This window comes from Spermophilus citellus (assembly GCF_964194105.1).
Source record: "Spermophilus citellus genome assembly, chromosome: 5".
NCBI classification, from domain to species: Eukaryota; Metazoa; Chordata; class Mammalia; order Rodentia; family Sciuridae; genus Spermophilus; species Spermophilus citellus.
Genome location: NC_138186.1, coordinates 80,530,377 through 80,555,955, shown reverse-complemented (window position 1 = coordinate 80,555,955; position 25,579 = coordinate 80,530,377). Strand labels below are relative to the sequence as shown.

At 34.3% G+C, this 25,579-nt stretch overlaps 1 protein-coding gene across 1 annotated transcript in view; it reads right to left on the bottom strand.

Moving 5' to 3' along the window:
* Positions 1-4,674: 4,674 nt before the first annotated feature.
* ADGRB3 (adhesion G protein-coupled receptor B3) overlaps positions 4,675-25,579 on the bottom strand; it is a 696,487-nt gene continuing 675,582 nt past the window's right edge. Inside the window, exons 30-32 of the mRNA XM_081296489.1 lie at positions 20,272-20,307; positions 11,141-11,245; positions 4,675-5,348 (exon numbers count right to left, since the gene is read on the bottom strand). Coding sequence (XP_081152615.1) covers positions 5,160-5,348; positions 11,141-11,245; positions 20,272-20,307 — 330 coding nt within the window. The 3' untranslated portion in view covers positions 4,675-5,159. The remainder of the gene's footprint in view (positions 5,349-11,140; positions 11,246-20,271; positions 20,308-25,579) is intronic.

Below are 25,579 nucleotides of genomic sequence, written 5' to 3'. Positions count from 1 at the left end.
TTGTCTAATATGGGAAAATCCTTTCCCTTATTCACCACTGGCTGAAAATTGACAGTTGTTTTAAAATAACTCTCATTTCAGCAGTCTTAATTTCTTTACTTGTGATAAGGCTGAGCCTATGTGTGGTTTCATCGTTTCATGACTGCAGTCATCTTGAAACATAACCACCATGATTACCCCAGTTTAACCCTCGGCAGTTTTTCCTGCGTAGTTTACCAGAAAATGCTTAAGTACACAAAACCATTAGAGTGGTATGTGTACCCTGGCACCAGGCATGTGCTGACTCTTTGATATTAGCTTAAGACAAGGCATTCTGTCTAGCATGAAATCACTTTTGTCCTGACCAAAATATATGTCACTCCTTCTGACCCAAATTGCAGGGATCCACTTGGTGTTGCTGTCACTTGGCACCAAAAGTGTCTGAAAGTCTGCCAAAAAAATTGCATGCTGTGCAATTGCAATCCTGTATCTGTTTTTATTTTTGTTTCTTGGGGCCAGTTTTCATACACTAGAATTGTATAATTCTGAAAACACTATGCTTTTAGGAAACAGCAGATGTCAAGAAATCCTCTCGCCCTTTTGAATGCTAGAGACTTAATTACTGCAAAGAATCACCCTTTAATATTTATTAGATAAGCCTCATGGATGAACTTGTTTACAAACACTATGACAAGGTCAGATGGAGACCCTAAAACTTTCTATCCTTTGTCCCAGAAATTATTAGCTGAACCATATGTCCACACTCACAAATCTGAACAAAATACTTGATAACTTGACAGCACGTTAGCTGGGCTCCTTGCTTTCCCCAGCACTCTGAACTTCGTACCGTCCTTGAGTTTAAAAAAGTACTGGGAGCTTAACCAAGAACTAGGAGGTAGAGCAACCTCTCCTGAACCACCTCTCAGAAAGGACTGACCACAAAGAAAGACATTCCCCTTCAATGCCCTGATCACACCACTTCTTTGCCCCATGTGTACACCCCTAGCTCTTTCTAGTCTTCTTTACTACTCCATATCAAAGAAAAGTTATTTCTGCCTAACCTCTGAGATACTTATAGATCCTGTAATTGGAGCATATTTTCCTTTCAAATAATAACCTTTCTTCCATTGCAATAATCTTTTCAAATAAAGTCTCTTCCTCCTTAAGTCTGGATTTTATTTTATTTGACACATGAAAATTATTGTCATTTTCATTTGTTCCCAGGTTTTCTCCCTTTTCCGTATTCTTTGGTTCTTGATTCTGAAATCTCTCTTCTACCATCCCAGTTGCAAACCTGACTATAGAATCACCTCAGGGCAAGATGATTTTGTCACCACGGAAAATTTTATATACAGGTTAATATTAGTTTCATGTTTTTCATTAACATATGAAAACATTTATTGGAGTTGATTAATTGATGTTGACATGGATAATTTTGGTAAACTAAAACCTGATAAAGTTATTCTAAAAAACTGAGGATGATTCGGAATTTTTTAACTAAACATTTTGAAGTAGAGTCTTATTAGTTGTGAAGTTTTAAATTTGTAGTTATATGTTTTTACAGAAAGTTTAAAAACAATCTAAAAATGAAAGTTGGCCTAGGTCTCCAGTTTCCTGTGCCTTTTTTGCAAGTGCAAATAAAACCACACAATGGACTATAGAAATAGGTCTACTTAGGCTCACCTGTTATTTTGTATAGGCCACACTTTTCTGCTATAGTTACTGGCCTCACCACCCCTATGACAACTGGTGCGTGTTTCCAGTTTTAGGCCTCCACTTCTTGCCTGAAAAAAATCTCCATGGAATTTTATAAATTTGTGTTAGGGACCTAATAATCCAGAAGGAACGAGTGGAAATACCAGGATGTCATGGAAATAATCATACATTAGGAATGAGGCTCTTGTATTGGTTCTGTTATCTATTTATGGTCATCTTCAGTAAGTCACTTAACCTCTTTTGAGCCTCCATTCTTTAGGATAATTAATTTCTACCTCACATATTAATCCTAAGGACACAAAGAGATAATATATGGTAATAATCATTTATAAATTCTTAAATAATATCATTGCTTGTTTCACAGGTGTCTTAAATGTCTAATAGGTTATAAGCCACCTAAAACAGAGTTCCTATAATACCCTAAATATTTAACATAGGAATAAATAAATGACAGTTGCTTAATAAGTGCTTTCAAGTATGTGACTTGGTATGTATGACTGTAAACAACATTAAATAAATTCCACAAATAATTCAACAAATATTTATTGTGTGAACATAATTGTGCTAGCTCCCTTAAGAAACACAATGGACCAGACATGAATTTTGCCCTCTAAGCACTTACAGTCCATCAGAGGATATCAGAAATTTGTATATGATAGTAGATTTTTAAAGCTCTAACCAAGGTACAGATGCAGTGCCATAAGAGTTCCCAGGAGAAATTATTTTGAGCTTGAAAAATTCTGAAGAATGGGCTGGGGTTGTGGCTCAGTGGTAGAGTGCTTGCCTAGCATGTGTAAGACACTGGGTTCAATTCTCAGCACGGCATATAAATAAATGAATAAAATAAAGGTCTATTAACATCTGATATATATATATATATATATATATATATATATATATATATAAAATTCTGAAGAACTTCATGAAGATGAAATTTGAGATGTACTTTGAAACAGAGGTAAAATTTAGACATGGGAGAAGAGGAAGAACTTCTAGTCCAAGGGCACAAAGACCAGACAAGTTGTGACTGCAATCCTAAATGAACTGTCTAGGACTGGAGTACTGAACCCTGTGTAGGGGTCACCTGAAGTTCAACTCGGTAGAGTGTTTGTGTGTATGTGCCCATGTGTATGAGAAAGAAAGAAAGTGCGCTTGAATCTTAAAAGAGGTGGGCTAGATGAGGCTCCCTTGCATTATGATTTCTTGATACTTGTCAACCTGTACTTTTATCCTTATAGATTAAAATGCAAAAACAAACAAACAAACAAACAAAACCCACCACCACTGTCACAACATCCTTCTTAGAGTAACCCAAACATCCATCTACCCTAACATCTTAGGTATTGGCAACTTCTGGTTAGTTTTCATATGCTTATATAATATTGAGTTACTAGAACTAAAGAAAAGTCAAAGTGAAAAAAAAGTGGAAACATTTATAGCTGTGAATATTTAGAAGAAATATTAGCCTCATACACTGAATTTTTTAAACATACTGAATTTGTTTGCAAATGTGCTCAGTGTGTTTTTTCCCATCAGGATTTTATAATTTGTAATGAATGACTCCCTGTATAGTATGCATTCACAGCTATAGGTTACTGACATGAAAATGAGCAGTATGAATTTAAATATACATATATATATACACACGCATACACACAGATAATATATATGTGTGTATGTTTGTATATATATATATATATATTATATATGGACAGAGAAGATTTATTAAATATTATTTCTATCATCAAAAAGTCATCTTAGAAATTCAATAGGCTATACAATTATAATTAGCACGAACTTTATTTTATTGAAAAATCAGTCTTTAGTTATACTATTTTTTGCATAATGATGTCACTTTATTTTTTAAATCTGATTAAAAATATACTTTTAACATCTTTACACTGAGAACATGGTAAGGATCTGACAGCTCAGCCTGAGCTGTGTGGATTTTAAGGCTCCAGCTCAGAGGCGCACTTGAGTGTTGAAGCACCATCATCTGCCTTACAACCTGAGTGCGGGTCCCCAAGGTCACCAGGAGCAGGAACTGACCCACAGGAGTTCATACACCACAGACCACACAGCTCAGGCTTAACTGAAAGCTAATCCAAATACACATTCCAGTCTCCCTTCCACCCTTTCTTGCTCCAGACTGAAGAGCACAATCTCCAGCCATTGAAAGGACCAGGAAATTGCCCAAGCCCTTCCCACTACATCTTGTTTAATGTGTCTCAGAGGGAGCAAGAAACATCAGCAGCACAGCTCTTATATGAGAGAGGATACTGGGGACTGTGCAGTTGGCTCACCTCAGGCTTCCCACTTTCAAACTAGAGGTAAATTGTTTCATCAGATTCACCCGCGCCCTTTCTGATTCTGCTAGAGAATATACAGATAAGATTGTTTTAAAATCCTGAATAAGTTCAATTCTATGCTATGAAGAACTGTAGTATGAGTAGCTTCTTCCATGAAACATGCAGCAAATTTAATTACTTAAAACATTTTTTCCCTGTATTATTTTCTGTATTGTAACTTCCTGTTTTTTACTAGTTGTCTTTTTTTTCCCACAAGATAGGAAAAAAAAACCCCATATTTATGTAAGAGTATGATGGCAGCAGATTTCTGACAAGTCCCATTTACATGGTACATTGTTCCAAAGGGTGTTTAAGTAGAAAATACAGAAACACTATACAAACCTATTATTACATTTGAGAAATCATTAGCCTCAAAGGAGTAATAATGGTATGCTATTAAAACTGTGAATACATTTTCAGTATCTGTATTGAAAAAAACTTTATAAATATGTAAATTTTTGTTCAACAAATCCAAAATAAAATGCACTAAAAAACTGATATGTAGACAAAAGTTTATTTACACCATACAACATTTTAAATATTTTATACACAGCTGCAGCAGAGAAAGCTACTCAGAGCTTTCTAGAGAAAACTGCAATAATAAAGATGTGAAATATATTATTCATATAAAAGTGAGATTATTACTTTATTGCATTTAAAGCAATGAAGAATGTAGCTCAACAAACATTCATTTAATGACAAAAACTTTGCTTTTATATTATAAAGTAAAAAGTGTAGTAATGGCCAAACAGACTGTTATAAACTTTAAAAACTGCATAAATATATACATTGTGCTTCATGGTGAAGTTTTTTGAAAACTAAACCATATGAAGCGGTTACAACATGAATCGTTGCTTGAGGTTTATCTATAAAGATTACCTTACAAATCCATTCCACAGGTACTTACAACACAGGATGGTCAGAACTGTACACCTGGTGTCTCTCCACTAGCCTGACTAGTGAGGAATTACCATGGGAAAACACCACTGACGTTTGGCACATGAAGGTCCTGACACAGGATAGTCACATTGTCCAGATAGAAATGTCAGGCTTCCCAAGTCTAAAGGGTCAGTGCATTAGGTTATTGTGTCTTTGCCTCAGTTCATTTTGATTTTGTTAAACTTCTGTTTGAAAGTCACCTTCTTGCACATCCAGAGGCAAATTCAGACACTTCTCCCACTCTGCTGGCCTCAGTTCCAAAGCATCCTTGGCTTCTGTGTCTAAGACATTGATTGTGGTGTAATGTTGGTATTCACTGGGGTTTTTGAAAGTTTCCCATGGATTCTTGTTTGGTGCTGGGTTTTCCTGTTGAGAAAGGAGAGCCATTTATTTGATAATTAACACTGCAACTTACTGAAATTCTCAGGAAGAGGACATGTTTGTAATCTTAATTTAGTTTATATTATTCAGAGATGATTTGAAATTATCCAACTGCAGGAGATAGTTTTGATATAAGTTTTCATCTTCTTTAAGTTATCCTACAACATGTCAGGAGCTAGAGGAAGTGAATAATACTACAGAAGGCAAAGTAGATGATATTTCAATTTGAGTATCATGTGAAAGAAATGTCAGTATGACTACATGTTTGAGAAGGAAACACAGGATTCTTCCCTTTTAAGAGTACCATTTCATGAAAAATGTATCCAGCAACACAAGGGGCCTTTCAAAATGCCTATAAACCATTATTCCTTATTATTTCTTATAGTATATGCCTTCTATTTTCTAAGACTCAAGATTTGCCCAATTATGACTCCACTCAGTTCTATCCTATAGATGTTCAATACATAAACAAATAGACTCCTTTTAGGTTCTTTTGACCAATATTCTGCTAAGATTAACAATGACTTTGCTTTATTTTAAGTAGGTGTTGCTTAAAGATCTCTGCAAAGCAGGAGAATCTGAATAAGCTGAGAATCATCAGAGAACAAGAAAAAAAATCATGATTAAAAGCTTTTTAGAAAAAAAACAACTAAAACATGAAAACAAGAGTGGGTAACCTGATGGATACTCAATTATGCAGAATATTGATTAAAGTTGAATTTATTTATTGTTGCAAGAGAACATGCCAAGCAAAAGTTGTCACTTTTACATGAGTCCAGGTTTTAATTCAACACAGAGATTTACTGAAATTAATCATTTTTCATGACAATTTAACTGTACTTCACAAAATAATTTTTCTACTTTTAATTTTATCCCAACAAAATCTATCAAGCTCTAAAAGAATTTCTCTTTTAAAAAACACTACCCTTTAACTTCTATTATCCCTTTATTTCTATTCTTCAAGATTATTAAAATGGTTTTAAAAGTCTACCATTCTAATTGTATTCTCATTTTTCACTACAAAACATTATGCCTAATGAAAATATCAGTTCTTGCATGAGTCCATCCCCCTCTCACAAAATCTGATCTTTAGCTTATTATAGTCACTTACCAAATGAAACATAAAATAGGTTATTGAATTGCTATCAGGGTTCTACTTGGTATATTATCCATCTCAAGCTATGCATAAGAGAGATGGTTTATAGAAATAGTTATCATAACTAGATATTAAATCACTAAATTCCTTAATAACTTAGATGTTTTCAAGACTTATTCTTATTTATGAGGACATAGAAGAAGAGATAGTTAATAGTAAAGATCTAATAAAAAGTTAACTTTTAGGATCTATGCAAGGGATTAATTCTGCTAAAGACTCATGAATTTGTAGCTCTCTCTTCCTATCTTTCCTTTCTTCTTTCTCTCCCTGTCTGCTTCCCTTCACCTAAAACTTACTTATCAGTTACTCTGCATAGGATATCATATGTAGCACTAGAAAGGATAAAGTGATAAATCAAGTATGTAAAAGCATCATGGTTCACAGGGAATTTAAGATTTAGAGCCTGATATATACTGGTCCAAGTTCCAGTTCTTACACTTCAAAAGAATTAACTGAACAATTGATTCAACTTTTCTGAACCTTGGCTTGAATATCTACAAACAGAGATATGCTTTGTATTGTGGACCAAAGGAGCTGGCAAAATGTGTGGATCAACACCTACTTTGTGGGTATGCAAGAATTTGTTAAGCAGTGATAGAGCATAGAACAATGCCTGGAGAACTCAAATCTTCACTACTTCGTAATCATACTTACAATGAAAGGTATCTATAGTTAAATGAAAGTGTACAATATATATTTTTTAAAATATATATGTATATATATACACATATATATGTATATATTTTTTTTTCAGAAAAAGTGTTCTGGGCTTCCAAAGGCAGGTATAGAGAGGCTTCCTTTTATGGGAAGTGCATAATCCTTCCTGAGGAGAGTGATCTTTGGGCTGGCACCAAAGGGGTTCACCATGAAGACATGTGTGTGGTTGGAGGTCTTGTGGTTGAACAGGTGTACTAGGAAATAAAAATTCAGAGCAGGTGTAGATATGAAAAGAGTGTCCTATTTATTTTAGTTGGAATGAGAAAGAATAGAAGAAGAAAAAAAGACATTAGGTAAACTGGAAACCAGTTCATAAGAGATTTTGACTGTCAGGCTATTCAATTTGGAATTTATTTTGTAAGCAATAGGAAATCATTGAAGGTTTGAGAGCAATATGTGACCTGAATCATCAATCATCAACTGAAAGATTCACAGAAATGAATTCTGCTGAATCAAGTTCACAGAGTGAACCTAGCTACCTTAGATAAGAGCTGTTTTAAGTTTAGTTTGACAGAAAGTCCAATTAGTTCAACCCAGAAAGCATTTGAGGTGTATAAAGTGCAAGTTTGTTTGCTTGGAAAACATGGGCTCCATTCTGTTCTGAACCAATGTTGTTTCCTTTTTTATATTTTAAAGATCAAGCTCCAGGGATACATGGACTAAGGTGGCTAATTTTAAGCTCTGTCAGAATATCTACATTCTATTTCAAAGAGTGTTATTGTCAGTATGTGGCCTAATACGTTCTTGAGAGGTCTATCAGCATGTAAGAAATTAATATTTAAGGTTGATTTTCTTGAACATCTCCTTTGGCCTATCAAGGCACTCCCAACTTATCTATGGTTTTCATCATCTTTTCTAACTTTTGGATGCCCTTTAGGTCAGAAGACCCTATTCTTTAAAGGTGAAGAGCTACCATACCCAGCAGCCAGGGTAGAGACAGGACCCACAGGGAGTGGTAAGGAGCTGATGGTCAGAGGATGATGCCCACAAGCTACTCATCTTCCTACATGTTGGGTGTGATACAAGGCAGCCTGTAGACTTTCATAAAAAGAAGGGCAACACTCCCAATGGGTCCCACTTAACGACAAACTGTGCAGTAGCCTGAAGGGATCATTGCATTTGGCAGGGAGGGTTGCCAAGGCCAGGAAAGGCCTCAATGGATGCTGGAATTCAATGATGGAAAATCGAAGCAGTTAGTCTAAGTTCCTGAATTCATGCAGCTGTTTGTTTGTTTTGAGCTCAGATACAGAATGGAGGAGATGTAGTTAAACTGGTATGTGTGTTAAAAGGGTAATAATTATAAATTCACTATAAACCAGCATGCAAGAAGCTTTCAAAAATGCTAATTCTCTTAGGATGCATCCAGAGAAATAGAGTATTAAATGCATATGAGAATTCAAAGCCACCCCAAATATCATAGGGCTGCCCAGCATTCCCCATGATTCATTGGTATAGAAGCATGTGAGCTGTTCACTTGGGGTAAGTCCCTCCTTCCCTTCACCCATCCTTTTCAATTTTACTCCTTTTTCCTTCTTCCTTCCTTTTCTCCTTATTTCCTTCCTTCCTTCTTTCAATCCACCAATATTTGAGAACAAAGTTAAAGAAAGTATGAACATTTTGTAAGAAGAAAAGTTAGGAGGAGCTATTTGGAGAGAAGAGATTTTTGACAGTGAATGGTTTGTAAGATGCACTCAAGGTAAAAGAGTTTCATTTCTTTGAACAATACCTCTTCTTTTGTAGTGTTCTTTAAATGTTTTCCTGCCTAGAAACAAGAAAATGACTAAATGGTATTTTGGTTTCCCTTTGATTCCCCAAATTCTATTGTTTTACATAATTAGCATCATTTGTAGTGGTAGGCAGGTGTTGTGAATCAGCAGCTTTCTCCTCCCCAAAAAAGGAAAAAACACTTTGAGATTTTAAAAAATGTTTTTCTCTACTCAATGATGCAATTTTTCATTAGCAGTGTGGCACTACAAATTATGTGACTGAGGTAAAGATAATGAACTCACATGTTCATTATTAATCAAAACTGAATAAGGAACTCGTTTTGTGTTCTCAGATATTTGGGACAGTATTCAAGCAGCAAAGACAACTCCATCCTTCCTTGCTCCCAACCTCCCAAGTGGTAAATATTTATAAATCTCTTTTAGAAAAAGGCATGCTGCTGCAGAGATGTGGTGTAATTAGTAGACTATTTTGGTTGTCAGGAAACTGAGATACAGATATTTGTGCCATTAATGATTTAATAACCAGACCGTACAACAAGGGGAGATTACAATCATATTATAGCAGTCAGCCAGCTGTATCTGTTGCATAAGCCTTTCAGATTTGTAAACATAACCCTCCCCCTTTTTTCCCAACAAAACAAATGAAATTTCTTCAATTTATTTCAATGTTAGCTTTCAGTATTTGAAAATGAGTAGCTAATGTGTTGAGGTCTAATATCAATGGTGTGATTCTCATTTGCCTGCTAGCTAAAAACTGATGGCTTAATATTAGAAGGAGTAGATGAGAAAGAACCCCTCATTACACAGGAAGTATCTTCTATATGCCTAGCATTGTGTTGGTGATAACAAATAATGCAACAACGCATTTTCTGCTTTAGGGAAGAAAATAGATTGGTATATACATGGACTATTTAGAGACCAATTAAGAGTTAAAGTGTATGGTATTTTTATAACCTTCATTTAACAAGCACAGATTGAGCTATCATAGCTATGCAATAAATCTACAGCAACCATTTACTGATAACATACCATAACCGGCATCATACCAGTACTGAGAGAAATAAAAACAAAACATAAACATACATGGCTTTTTTTCTATCCATCTTTTCCCAAGCTAACTTCACTAATCAGGATTCTAAAGTTATGACTCATAAAATATGAATGGAAGGATCATTAGACTGAGATTGTAATCAAACACCACGTACTTTAGAACTATATGTATTACAGCTATACTATAGATAATATATTATCTATATTGTCTCAGACAGATACATGGGAGAGGGAGAAGGAGAGAGAAAGGTGACCAGAGGTCTCAAAGAGAAGGATTGCCCAAGTTTAGAACTGCAAAGAGTGGACACAGAGCACCACATCTGAAGTGAAGAAGAGTTGGTGTGCAATGGCTGTCCAAGTCTCCTCTTAGAGCTGAGCCTCAGCTTCCTCACCTGTAAGGTGTAGCTTGCTCTTGAAAGCTTTATGAGGATTGAAAGACTACATATTACTACTGTTTTCCATCCTCTATTTAGGAAGAGGAAATTGAGGTTTAGAAACTTGAGTTCTGTAACTTGCTCAGATAGTGGTTGCACTTTCAACTTGTTTTCTGATTTCTAGAGAACTGCTCCAGTGTGCTTAAAAATAATTATGAAATCTTCTATAAAGCCATGCACATAGTAATTGCACAGTGTTATTTTATTTAATGAACTCCTATGTTGAGATTGTAATAAGTGAGAAGAGAATTGTTACAATTAACAACCAATATCCCTGATATTGATGTGGGTCCAAAATTCCTACCACAGAACAAGTGAATCTCCTGAAGACAAAAACCTACCATCCTGGTTTGAGGTAACAACTCATATTTATGAGATTATCACATTTTAGGCCCTTAAAATGGCAGACATTAAAATGAAAATGGAAAATTTGGTTGTTTGGCTAAATTTTTATAAAATGAATTACCTGAACTCTGAGGAAGACAATGCATTGTGGATATATAACTAATATTCTGGCATTCCTAATTTGAATCATAGTGACATTTTCAAAGTACATTTGGGGACCTTATCATTGTTCTAATGCACAACTCTTGTGTGCCCAGCAGGATTAGGCATGCCTGGAGGCCAACGAGCCTACCAGCAGCCTATGTCCACCAGCATGCACCAGGCTCCCACCAAGCAGAGTAGACTCACCAGACTGCTTGTATTTGGTATATCCCGAAATCTGTCCAAAGTTTGAAATTTCTGATTCAGCTCCTGAAACAGTTCCATGTGCCTCTTCCTTGTATGCATGACCTTCTGCAAAAGAAAACAGAATGGCTCTCAATCCCAATTTGATTTATATATTTTTAAAAAAACTATCTAACCAGGAATCCCAATGAATGCCACAAATGCAAATGACTTGCACCAAATCCTTATATCCAGCATTTCTTGAAAAGGAAGAAATGTTTTTTTTTTCTTCCATTTACAAGATTACCCAAAATAGTTTTTTCTTGTGGGTGCATTAAAAATGTAACAGTCATTCCTGTGTGAGATTTTTCATCACTCAAAAGTTAAATCTGTTTCACAAAAATTGCTACAATATTTAAAAGATGTTTAAAATTTGGACTTGTAAAGCACCTGAGTCTCTGATGTTTGTCATGGGAAATATTACTTTTTTATGTTTTATTTTTATAAACACTAAAATCCTAGCTGGCTGTACTAAAGGGGGAGCAAAATCCCAGACCCTGCCATTAAGGCTGACTCAAAGCACTGAAGTGTCTGAAATATATGTAGGATCTAAAACCTTGCACTTTCCATGTGAATAATGATTGAGCTTTGCAGAAAGAAAATCTGACCCATAGGTTTCATATATTTGTATATGAGATGGCACAGAATCTTAACAATTAAGGTTCAGAACATAAATTATATGGTTGATGAACTTCTAAAATCACTAATATATTGATACCCTCAACCTCTGGTTCTCTCAACTTCATTATAACTAGAAAATGGAGTCATAAATAAAAATTATCGTGGGGTATCATGGGCTGAATCTTTTTCTATTATGGAGCATTTAAAAGAGTACTAACAAGGAAGACTTAGATAATAAATTCCCTCTAATCACAAGTGTTATTTAATAAAAGAAAATAACTTCCTCAATTTTGATTTTTAAGTTATAAATCAAATTTGGTGAGTCTCCAAGATTATGCCTTCATGTTTGTATAAGATTTTACAGATTCTTAAAGCATATGTATCACAACTCACCATTTTCTCATGTGGTTTGCACAGGTATATAATATCCATGAATAAACTATGATTTGAACATTTGGTCCATTGTTTTAATTAGCAAATATTTTCAAAGTAGGAATTTGTTTTGAAAAAGAAATATATCTTTGGGGAAAGATCTGTAATGCTTAATTTTCTTCCAAAAAGACACTTTACTTCCTTGAGGGGAAAAAAAGGCATAGAGAAAGGCAAATTCAATCTTTAATATATTACAAAAGCCTATTCTCTCCAATGCAAACTTTAATTTTCTATATTTAATGAATATGTATCTAGGTCATTCACTGTTAGGCTAATTTCTTCTATTTTTACTAGCCTATTTTTACGGGAGAGAATTCTGCCATTTTGTGTCCTACAATAACCAGTTTCCATCTTTGCTCCTCTTAGGGCTCGGAGTTGGCTGTTGAATCAGTTGGTTGAGGATGAGAACATGGCAACATTACTCATGATGAGAACATGAAACATAGAAAGCAATTACAGAGTGATTAACTTCCCATCAGTTTTAAAGAGAATACATGAAACAGATTTGCAGGATTTACAGAGAAAAACACCAGGCAAACATAATTTGACTAGTGATGACTGATGGAGATTTATGAGAGGGAGGATTTACATAAGCAACTCAATGGAGGGATTTTGAGGACCCTGTATCTGGCAAATGTAATTCAGTACATTCTGTCCTTGGGGAGACAAGTACTTCCATGTAGTACCAGGTCCTAAGACACTTATTAAAATGTGGTTTTGTTTCACAAGGAATACTTTACAAAGAAAAACAAAACAAAACAAAATAAAAAAATGCTGTTAGAATACTGGCTCTGCCTCTAAAAAATCTCATTTTCATAGTAATGAGTATTACAACACAGTTATTTTCTTCTACAGTGCAGTATGAGTGACATCATACCACTGATATTTCTCTAGGCATATTTCATTCTGTTGTTTTATATATATATATATATATATATATATATATATATATATATATATTTATTTACAAATACCATATATCATGCTAGATTCTAGGTTAATAATAATGAAAAACATTTGATTTGAGTTACTGTCCTCTAGTAGCTAGTAGTAGTAGCTGAAATGGAAGGAATAGACATTAATTGCATAATAATTCGAAAAATAGAAATTTATAACTATGTTAAAGAAATTATGGTGACACATTGAGAGTAAGTTATAGATGAATTTGTTAAGATGAATGCAAATAAAGTGCATTTAAATTGAAAATCCTCAAATTAGTTATTCCCATGATCTTATTTGCCTATTTTCTCTTCCATTTTCTTGAATTCAGAGGATTTCTAATTCAATTTTCAATCCTATGTCTGAATTTACTCTCCTCACTGAGATCTTTACTTTTCAAAGACAAAACATTCATTTTCTTCTGAGCTCTGATACCAAAGGCACAGCACCTTTATTTTGAGATAGGCATCTGATGATTTTCTTCTGTGCAGTCTCCATTTATCTGCCAACATATGAGAGCATCCTGTCTTTGTTTTGGGAACTCTCCCTTCCCATGTTGCTGGAAATGTCAATCAAATTCCCTACTTTTCCCCTGAGCAAGAGTTGAATTATTACATATCTTTCCAATAGAGTTCTCTGTTAGACAAATATCTCTTCATGTTTCTTATAATCAAATGCCTCTATTACGTAAAGCATGTTTAAGAAGCAAAACAAAGGTCAAATATGTCCCATTATAAAAGAAGTACATTAACTAATTGGAGATTTTGTGGTCATATTCTGATTGAATGAGCAGAATTTTATTCTGAATTGGATGGATTTTATTTTGAGGCATTGGATTAATAGTACATATTAAAAATATACAAGGAAAATATAAAGTTATGGTAGTTACTAATATTATATAACCAAAATACATTTTAAAATATTTTACTTAGTTTCATGAAAACTATTCTGATAATAAAGCTCAAGAACCCTGAAATGATTATGAAAGCAAATGAAAAATTGGTGTGCTGAAATATAGGGCTATTCCTACTTACAAAAATTAATTGCAAATATATTCTCATGTCAGATAATCATTTTATTTTTTTTAAGAGAGAGTGAGAGAGGAGAGAGAGAGAGAAAGAGAGAATTTTTTAATATTTATTTTTTAGTTCTCGGCGGACACAACATCTTTGTTGGTATGCGGTGCTGAGGATCGAACCCGGGCCGCACGCATGCCAGGCAAGCGCGCTACTGCTTGAGCCACATCCCCAGCCCCAATCATTCTAATTTGAAACTGCAATTTTGATACTGCCAGAAATCACCATAGCAATGATGGTCTGGCATGCTGGCAGAAGTATCATGTTAGTACAGCCATTGACAGCTCACATCTCTGACGGGGGCTCAGTTTGATTTTCTATGCACAATTCCTACTTGTTCTTTGACTCAAGTCTTCCCGACTTTACAATGTGGAAGATGGCATTGATAAAAACACCACCTTCACAGTGAACATTGGAGGGTTTCTAACTCAGCAACATTCTGGGATTAAAGTTCAGCTGTGGTTTTTAGTTTTCACAAATATTGAAGTTTACTTCTTATTTATTCACTCCTATGAATTTTTACTTGTAGTACTCATGCCTTTGATGGTCTTTACCTAATTAGAAGTTTTCATGCTTGTAAATATATTGGTATATTTCCATGACTATTTTTTTCATCTTTACTGACTATTTTTTTACTTTACTGGTTTGTCAGTTTACTGATTTTCTTTTTGTTTGTGTGACTTAAACATCCTGTTCCCCAAAGAAATTGACTTCTATGAAAAACCAATTTAGACTTGTTTTCTAAAATCATGTAATAATGTTAAAACTCAATAAATCTATTCTATTTAAATAAATAAAACCTATTCAGGTTTCTTTTGTTTTAATACCCATGAAATACTTCTGTGATAAATCTTTTGTAAAAGATATGTGTGTAGTAATGTTCCTTTCCATTCAGATTAACATCATTCAACATTTTGTTTGAAGCTATGTGTGAACCCCTATCCCAATGAGCCATCAATCTTATTGCAAAGAAATGTGCTCCCTGAGCAGCTTATTTTATAGGACTTTGTTCTTTCAATTTATTTTTGTAAATCAAAAGAGGCAGTGTTTATAACCCTTTAATTGTTGATATTAGAGAAAAAGTGGGAAGTTATGAAGCACATTCATATTTAGGATATAGTGTATGCCCTAAGTTCCTAAGAACTCTCCTAAACCCTTTAAGTACCTGAAACATGCTGAGTCTGATGGCTCTGGATGCGAGCAAATTTATGTTGAGATCTAAGTTCTATCACTTTTAAGTTGTGTGTCCTGCAGTATGGAATCCAAACTTATTTAGCAGCAGTTAAAGTAATCAGACTTACATTTCAGAGTTATTTTGAAGACTTAAACAAGGTTATAAAGCACTTACAACTGAACCATACAAATAAGAGCCACTTAAGAAATGGCAGCCATGATTATCTTTCTTAATTCTCACAATAACCCTGGGAGGTGGGAACCATTATCTCCACTTTAGTGATTGGGAGACTGAACCTCAAGGAGGCTATGGTTCCCAGACAAGGGGTGAGAGAGCTGAAATTCTTTCCTAAACCCAACTCAATTCCCTTTGCATGCTGCTATCTTATATGTATCTCATAGATTCGGAAAGTATCTTCTCTTAGGCTATTCAGGTTTGTGATTATGCCCTGTTCAGAAGGAAAATGATCTAGGGTGGTTTAGGTGCCCTCTGTAGTGAGGCCATATTTCCTACAGATGTTGAATATACTACGATTATCTCAGAGTATTGCAATATCCTGTCTCTGAACACATCATGGGCAATGACTTATTCATCTTTGTATCCCTGATTCCTAGCACAGAATCTGGTATTCAGCAAATGCTTAATCAATATACACTGAACAAATTAAATAAATGGGACAGCAAAAGTATACAGGGAAGAAATTCCCTGCAACATGTTAGGTTATTATAAATTTTGTCTTCTCTGTTTCTATCAAAGAGGTCTCCCCATTGGAAGGAAGGTTCATTTTAATGACTCCAGATAGGAGCCCTTTATCCTCATTCTGAGTCCAGAATTTTCCATACAAGTGCTTCATAAAAGATCTGTAGGTAGTCTTAGAACAAAGTGGTTAGAGGTTTCACATTTAAATTCAGAAGTATAAGTCATAGAGTTGGATTTAAGTCCGACTTAAAAGAGTTATTACTGTATATGAATTTTTAGAAAACCCAGGGAAATCATTAAGAGAATGGTAGAGAATCTGTTAGGTGTAAACTTTAGAGTTTGAGGCCAGAAATCATGCTTATAGGAATTAGAAGCCAGTTTGGCTGGATTACCTTTTCCAGCTTTAGAATTTTATACATCTACTGCCATTGTCCATATCCATTAGGATAAATCTGTGATTATTTTTCTTCTTTATTGTTTTACATATAAACTTTCCAAGTGAGCTTTTGAATACTGGTCTTAGATGAATGTCACAACTCACATGTAAGGAAGAAACACATTGAAGGAATTAAGCCTAATTCTTAAAGCTGTATTATAAGAGGGGGATGATTCATGTAACTTTCCTTGGCCAGAGTCCAAATGTGTCTGTAAGATGGAACCTGTACCCCATGAGCAATGCCCGACACTACAGGGTCTATATTTCAAATATATTCATATATGAGTAAATCTTTACCTAGGCCCTAACTAGACAAAGCGGCTATAAAAAATGAGTTGTATGTTTCATATTTTGTTATAGTTGATCAGGAGTCTACTTGGTTGTAAGTACATAATTTTGTAGCTGTTTAAATTTAGTGATATAGAAAAACTGAATATATTAAAGGCCTAAACTATTCAAAAATTTTGGTCTCCAAAAGTGTCTTCTGACAGTGCCTGATTGCTTAATGGAATGCACTTACTGCTGGGGGTCAGGCACAACAGGAAGGGACCTTTTGCCGTCAAGTAGTTTTTTGAAATCTTATATATACACCTTTAATGCTATAGTTTATCTGTATTTGTAGTGCTCCTAATTCTTTTTTCTCTCCCTTCCATTCAGTGGAATTCAATGGAATGTGTTTCATGGTCTTTTACCCTATATTCAATTAAGGACTAAGTTCTATAGATTCTACTCCTATAGTATCCCTTCATCACTTTATTTTCCTGCCACCTCCAGGAAATGGATCTTCATTGCTGCTTCCCTAGATTTAACACCCCTCATTGGTATTTCAATTTCTTCTTATTCCTCTACCACAATCTGACCTCCCTATTACTAACATTCATATTACTAAAGCCCAGATTATAGGAAAGCATTCCTTACTGAAAAGCAAAGTTAAAAACAAAAAGCAAATGACAACAACAAAACCCAAGCAAAACAAAACGTAATGAAAGGCTTAACAGCTTTGGGCAGCAGATTAGGTAAAAAAAAAAAATCCTCCTTCCAAACCACAAGACATGGATTCTTTCCTTTCATAGACCCCATATCAGTGAATTTTGACTTGTTTCTTGTTTCTTGATTATGTCACATAATGGCCAACCTCTGTTCTGTGTCTTTTCCTCCTCTGGATTTCTATTTGCTACTTCTGTCTCATTGAGTTATATTTAATTTAACTTGTTGAAGTCCAACATGGCTATCTTTGGCATGCCACATTTATGATTAACCATTTTCTATAATTGGTATAGTATTCAACAGCTTTTTGCTAAAGTAAACTAGATTGCAAAATAATTGCTTTTCATCAATTCAGTTTTATTTTTTTGTTATTCTCTGCTTGGAGCAGAACATTTGGTCACAGAACATAGGAATATCACTACAACATTTTCTGAATACTTCCAAGAAAGAATCTATGTTTCTCCATTTTACATACTAGTTCCCCTTTTGTTCCATTTCCTCCAGAAGTGCTGTGTTGTCCTGGAGATTGGAGAGACAAAATGGCTTTTTTTTCTAGGTTTAACACTAACTAGTCATACAAGTTTAATTGTTATATGAGGTGTAACAGATTATTATTATGTATACATTCTATGGAGTATGTTAGGCTTAAAGCCTGAAGGGAAGATGCTTCCCAGAACCCAGGAGTCTGTCAGTGGCAAAATGTCTAAGTTGTTAACTATGGTAAAGCCTGCTGAGGGATGGGGTGTCAAGAATCTTGACATCTATTTGATTAATCAAGCCTAAATTTGGAGGGGGTCTTAGGTACTTTCTCAAGGCTATCAACAAAACTCAGATTGTATTAAAACAGAAATAGATTAATATGCATATATGAGTGTCGAGATAAACCCAAGTAATATGTATAACCATGAGGCTCTAATAAAAAAGTCACCAGGATTTAAATATGGCAATAATTTTTCTGAACACAATCTATGAGAGATCCGCCACATCCCTGCAATTTCAATTCAGATTAATAGGTGTAGCACTAAGTAGCTGGCACAGAAAGAGAAGTACTTCGGAATTTTCCCCCCAAGTTTTCATGCAATAACTAGGATTTGAAGAGCTATAGAAAATGTCAGGGTTCTTGTGTTTCATGTTTTCTCTATTATTTGCAAATATTTTGTTAATACTGTGGTTTTATGTGTAGAATTTAGCCATAGAAAGAAGTATCAGCTTAAGGAAGCTGCTAACAGTTGCCATAGAGAATAGACAAAAAAAGAATAGGTTTTTTTTGATGCTCCCAGGGACACAGTATGATTATATTTCTTTTCAGTTTTTGTGATTATGTAACTTTGGTTGGTTGCTCTGAAGCTTAATTTTAGATCTACATTTACTGTATTTTGTCATTAATGATTAGTGGGTTAATTTGCACCTCTTTTCCTTTGAATTAATAGCAATTTATTGCTTTCATAAATATATATGTATATATAATATAAACACTCTACATGTATTTTATATATTTATATATGATCATATATAAATGTATGTATATATACAAGTCCTCTATTTTTGGCTTCCTAAATTCCAAATAATTAATACAAAAAAGACCAAAAATATCTGTTCATTAAAAGGCACTAAAGACTCTAAAGGTAAGGATTGTTGAATAATTTTTATTTAAATTTGTAGACTAGAATTTTATGCTAATAATTTAGAATACAATGAAATACATAGTCTGAATTATAACTGGAAAAAAATTTTCTTGGACCCTCTTTAGGGTAAAACCATTGTCCCCCTCTAGTAAATAATAAAAGGTTAAGTGTTTATGCATTATATGTCATACAATTTGTACTTTCTACATTGTAGAGCTACAACATTCATCTATCTAAACAAAATGATTAAATTAGGAGCTTTCATGTTCTAGAAAGCTTATGTAATTTTACAAATATCAGTTAAGAGAATTGAGTTCTACATATGCATCACAAGGGTACAAATATGCTGGAGAAATTTATATTATATCCAATTATGTCAGCAGGCTATGAATCATATCCAATTACCAAGATGCATAAGTGCATTTTATGTGATGCTTAAACATCATTAATTTTGTGCTTAGCATTAGCTGCTTAAATGGTATGATTTTAGTAACTTCTAGCATCAATATTGCAGCATCAATATAAATTCAATGTAAATTGGAAAATGAAAATCTTCATCTTGTTTATATCTGTGAAAAGACATTTACTAAGCACAGGAGCACATTGAACTGATGCTTGCTGTTGGAAAAATGAATCTGAATGCACCACAGAGAACCTAAATAGTAGTAATCAGAACACAAAGCAAATGAGTCCCAGAGAAACCTAAGCTAACCAACCTAAGCTCACAGGATCCTCCAGTTAGCTGCCAAGCTAAAACCAAAGAAATTGTCTCAAATATAAAAATCAGGAAACCAACATTCCTAACCCCCCCAAAATGAATTGATCATGTTCAAATTCTGTAATAAACTGACCACCTACCATTTACAAAATAGATAACTTGCTTATTTAGAAGAATGAAATTCAGTTTAATATACTTATAATAAAAAGAACATAAAGGTTTTTGTCTATAACTACCTCTATAGTATGGATTATAGTTAAAAACCTTGACTTATTTTATTAAATTTAGCAATACATCTACATACCTGCATAGATTAGTATGTTTAAATAATTACACATCAATATTTAATTAAACAATTAATATTTTAAAATAATTTGTAGAAACTTACCTCAAAGTCAAGGTCTGAATATCGTGATTTTCTTCTCTGTTAGTTAGGGATTTAAAAAAAGAGAGAGAGAGAACACCAGTAAAGTTATGCTTAATCATTGAATAAAATTAAAGTCGTTATTTTTCATAAAGATAATCCTGTTTCTTTGCTGTACAAATGTTCTTCACATAAGAAAAATTTTCAGATTTTTATGATTTCAAAATATTCCATCTATATCATTCCATTTTTACCTCAAACTTCCTTTAAAGTGATGAGTGTAATAGAATATATTTCATCTTAACTTTTTATTCCTAATTTTCACTAAGGAGAGATGCTTCCCATGAAAATTCACACAATCATTCAATCTTTAAAGAGAACTTTATTTCTACTACAGAAAAACTACAGAGAGGATTCAAAGTTGTATCAGAAAAATCATCTAGGTACCTCAAGACCCCCTCACCAACCAATATCCAGACTCCATTCACCAAATTCTATCTGGCTCTCTAAGCCCTGAGTTCTGTGTAAATTTCATTCACACATTTCTCAGAATCTAGTAGTCTTTCACAAGCAGAAAGTCCTTCTAATTGCTAGTCCTTAGGAATTAAAGTATTTATTTTAATTCATTGAAACAAACAAATATTCTATATCCCAGCAAAATATCCCAGTGTTCCTTTATGCCCCAAATCTGTTAAATAGTCTCTGAATCTAGTTATATATAGACATGCATTAATGAAATAAATTAATCAAGAAGTAAGTCTGATAAAATCAGGAAATATGATTAAAATGAAATTAATACAATCTCATGTGATGATATGATTTTCACGATGTGAGTGAAAGAAAGGTATTTGAAGCATCTACTCTAGGAAGCCCTAGTGTTCTTAGTAAGATTGATATACAGGGAGATGTCTGTTCCATGTGAAAAAAAAAAAAAAGCCTCCAAATTTTTAGAGAGTATAATGAATTTCTAACATTCATTTTTTTTTAAGTTGGCTTTTTATTTCATGGAGGAGTGGGATAAACATGGGAAAATTTAATAAATATTTAAAACAAATAATAATCAAACTGTGGAAAAACATGTAAATCTTTTAGCAAAATTATGCTTTATTTTTCTCCCTGTTCCTATCTCAACACCTATAATCTTAATTTCACTAACAGGGAATTATACTCAAGACAGGTGGGAGACCCTATTCTCTGTTCCAACTGTTGAGCGTTAGGAGAGACAGGAAAATACTAGTGCCTTGTATTGAAAACTTTGACTGATTTTCTGCTGCTAGTTTAAAATTGTCATTATAAAACCAGAACCTTCCTGTGTAACCTACTCATTCAAAGTATATATCAACAGAAAGAAGGTGATGTACCAAGAGGTTTTGTTTTAAAAAAAGACCTGAAATAATTTTATTTAGTTAAAACTGTTGAAGATTATAATCCAGCCTTCAGAATGTTACCAAAGGGGGAAAAAAACTGAACAAAAATTGCTTTATTAAATGGAAACCCAGCATGTTGATCTCACTTGCTCCTTGCCTCCAACAGCACCCTACCCTTGACTGGTGACATCCTGGAAGAAGAAAATGTGTGGGTAGGCATTTAACCCCGCCTTCTTTGCCATCTCCCTGCCTCTATTGTTATCTAACTGTGCTGTAGAAAAATCAGGCTCCAACATCCTGCACCACACTTTGCTGCGATATGCTAGACTAAATGTCAGTGTTTCCATGCCTATCTTGGATGCTTTGCCTTCTTGGCACTGTGACTCAGCAGGACATTTTTGTAAGTGTGCATTAAGCAAAATTCTTTCTTAATACAGCAAAATTCAATCATGAAAACACTCAGTTTCAAGCAATTATTATAAAACATTAGTCATAGCTTTTTATTCCATTTGAAAAGTAAATAGTGAAATTTATATTTTTTTAAAGAAGGGTTCATTAGCTAGAAGAATAAGAGGGCCTTCTGCTGCATGCACTGAGGTTTTCTCACTTGCCAAGGTGATAACAGCCATATGTTGCCCTGTTAGTTTCCGAATGCAAAGGCCCTGTTGCCTAAGAACTGAAAATGCTGAGGCATACATATTGCTAAAGGCTTCATGTTATAGGAGCAATAACAAAAGACAGCAACCTGGGAGAACACCAGAGAAAGATTCTGAGTGTAGATGTCACCTATGTCAATGTGAAATATGGAAACGAAAATGGATACTCCCCTACAAATAGCACTCGCGCGCTCTCTCGCTCTCTCTCTCTCCTATTTAATTTTATTAAAATTAAATTCTAATATGAAGGTATAGCAGAACTGGCAGTTTTGAAGGATTAGGCCAAGGGATGAACAAATGAAGCAAAAAGATTTTAATCAAAAGAGCTTAAAGGTGGCGGGATGGTAGTGGATGTGAAATAAAGCAAAATGGACTTAGAAATTAGAGTGGGGGAAAATGTGTCTGATATTTAAAGTCCAAAGGAGATAAATATTTGAGTTATTTTATTCAGGTCCCTACAATACTGACTGAATGTTTCAACCTTTTGTAGTTTATAAAGTGCTTTCACACTTGAACATGTTAGCCATGCATTTTATGCATATGTAAAACTGAGGCCAGTAGAGTTAAAATAATTTTCCCACTTCATCTGGGTGGTAAGAAAATGAGCTGGGATTCTAAGGGAGATCTTCCAGCTGCAAGTTCAGCTTTTGCCCCATTATCTCTTATTTTCTCAGAGACACTAGATAATACTTCACTGCCAGATGACTTGTGCCCCTTGTTCCTAGAACTCAACAATAATGGCATTTGAGAACCCAGGCAGTAAGGAATGATAGTAGTAGGGCTGAGATGTTTTCTAACCTGAAGGCAAGGACAAACTGATCAGCTTTTGCATGTGTATTGCATTTTGAAGAACACAAACATCCGTATGATATTTATTTCACAGGAAATCGGTGTTGAGTAAAATAACTTAAAAAATCATTTTAATATGATTTGGGTTATGAGAAATGCTACAATGGTGAAGAGTAGCAGGCGTTTCCACTCTCAGATATGACTCTCCCATTGCAAAATCTAGCTTATCTTAAAGAAGTATCAGACCCTGGGAAATTGGTGGTGTAAGGAGAAACCAGAATGTCCACTTTTGTTTAGTGTTGGTCTATTTCCACATTTGGTGTACAATGCAGCATTTTTGAAAGTCTTTCAAAGCACTTAGGTTTGTTGAAACTGTCAATAACCTTACATTGCTATTCAAATATTCTGAGCTCTGTGGAATGACATCATAAGGTACGGAAAGTGGTTAGAAATAATGTTTATACAATTTAAAAACGAGAATCAACTATGAAAAGTGTTTGTTATTGTTTTATATGAGGTGTACCCCAATAGTTCATGTGTGAGACAAAGCAAGAAGGTTTGGAGGAGAAATGATAGGGTTATAGCCTGAACCTAATCAGCAAATTAATCCCTAATGGGATTAAATGAGTGGTGACTGGAGGCTTGTGGATGTGGTTCTTTGGGTGTGTGGCTATGGGGTATATAGTTTGTGTTTGTTGAGTAGAGATCTCTCTCTGCTTTCTGATCATCATGTGAGCTGCTTGCCTCTGTCATACTCTTCTGCCGTGTTCCTCCTCACCTTGAGCTCTGAGGAATGGACCTGGCCTTCTAGACTGGGACCTCTGAAACCGTAGGCCCCCAAATAAACTTTTCCTCCTCTCCAATTGTTCTGGTCAGTCACAACAGCAAAAAAGGTGACTAAAACAGTGATCAAGCCATAACAATTTTTCTGATGTTGATAATTGAAAAAAAAAAGTTACATGTAAATTTCAAATAAGCCAGTGTAATATTAAAATATTTTATGAAGATATAATACATATTCTTGATTTCCCAAATAATTTGAAATAAGTAATCCTTTTTGTCTTAGTAGATGATGTTTCTTCTGTGCTGTTTCCTCTTCCTAATTTCCCACTTCAAACTCACCCCAACTTGTATTCTATTCTTAAGACTCCATTCAAACTTTTCTTGTCAAAGGTCGCTAATGAGCTCCATTTGGTCAAATACCAAGGTCAGTTTTCCATCCTCATCTTATTAGACTCTCAGAAGCTTTTGAAAGTTAATCACTTCCTCATTAAAATACTCATAATCTCTCAGCTTTTGCTTTTTCTTTCTTCCCTTCTCTCATTTACTGCAGCTCATTTTCAAGTTTCTTTGTTGGCTCTTCCTCATTTTTCGGCTTTCTAAATGACAAATTTCTGAGTTCTTTTTTATCTAATATTCTTCCTGGATAACACAATTCATCCCCAGGAACTCTACACTTGCAGTTTCTTTAGCCTAAAACATTACTTTACCCTCCAGTTCCTCATAAGTCATGCTTTTTCTCAAATAAGATTTCTTACTGCTTTATACTTCCAAAGACTTTACCTACCACCATGTCTAATGAAGTCTTTCCTTCACATTGCATGATCATTAACGGATACAGCATAATGTTTTAAATTACTCTTTTTAAAAAATGGTTTGTTGGCTGTCTCTCTGTAGTTGATTCTCTCTCAGGGCTGGATTCATGTCTATCTTAACCATTTATGTATAGCAGAGGGTATGGCACATTCATGAAATTATAATAGACCAATGATTTAAGGAGCTGAAATATGGCAGCCAGAAAAGTTCAAAAGAATGTGACTTTTTGCTCTTGTTTTGTTGTAGTTGATTTTCTCAGTAATGTTCTCCTATAATTCAGGTAAGCAAATGGACTATATACACAAAGGAAAGCATTTCAAATAGATTGACGGACAGTCAAGAGAATCAAGACAGTTTACAGGAAGGCAAGCTTATCACTGGTAGAAGGGAGAAATTCTTTAGGATTATTTAAAAGTCAGAAAATACACCATAGTGTCAGGATACTCAGAGTAATACTTAGGGAGCACATGCAGAGAAGCAACTCAGCACTTCTAACCCTTGTAAAATGATGAATAATTTCTCAGAGGAAATGCTTCATTGTTTGTGTCAATGCAAATTAAGCTGGACAAGACACTAGAAGATTCACAGCAAGTAATAAATTCCACTGACTAATGAATGGCAATATGACCACTATTAAAAGTTTCTATTATGGGTGAGCAAAGAACTCACAAGGAGAAAGCTTTGATAGCAAATTCATTAAAAATAGCTGGGGTAGATGTCTGAAAGTAATTAGTTTTCTAAAATGATTTTTATTCAGGGTAATTTTGTTTGTATGCCTATATAAAGATAAAATTCCCTAATTCAGGAGCACAAACAAAGTAGTGGAAAAGGGAAAGCCTTGCTTTCATCGACCTACATGAGAAAAATATAAAAAAGAAAAACTTGTTTCTGTCCATGGTCAGTTTTATAATGGTTTCTGTTAGT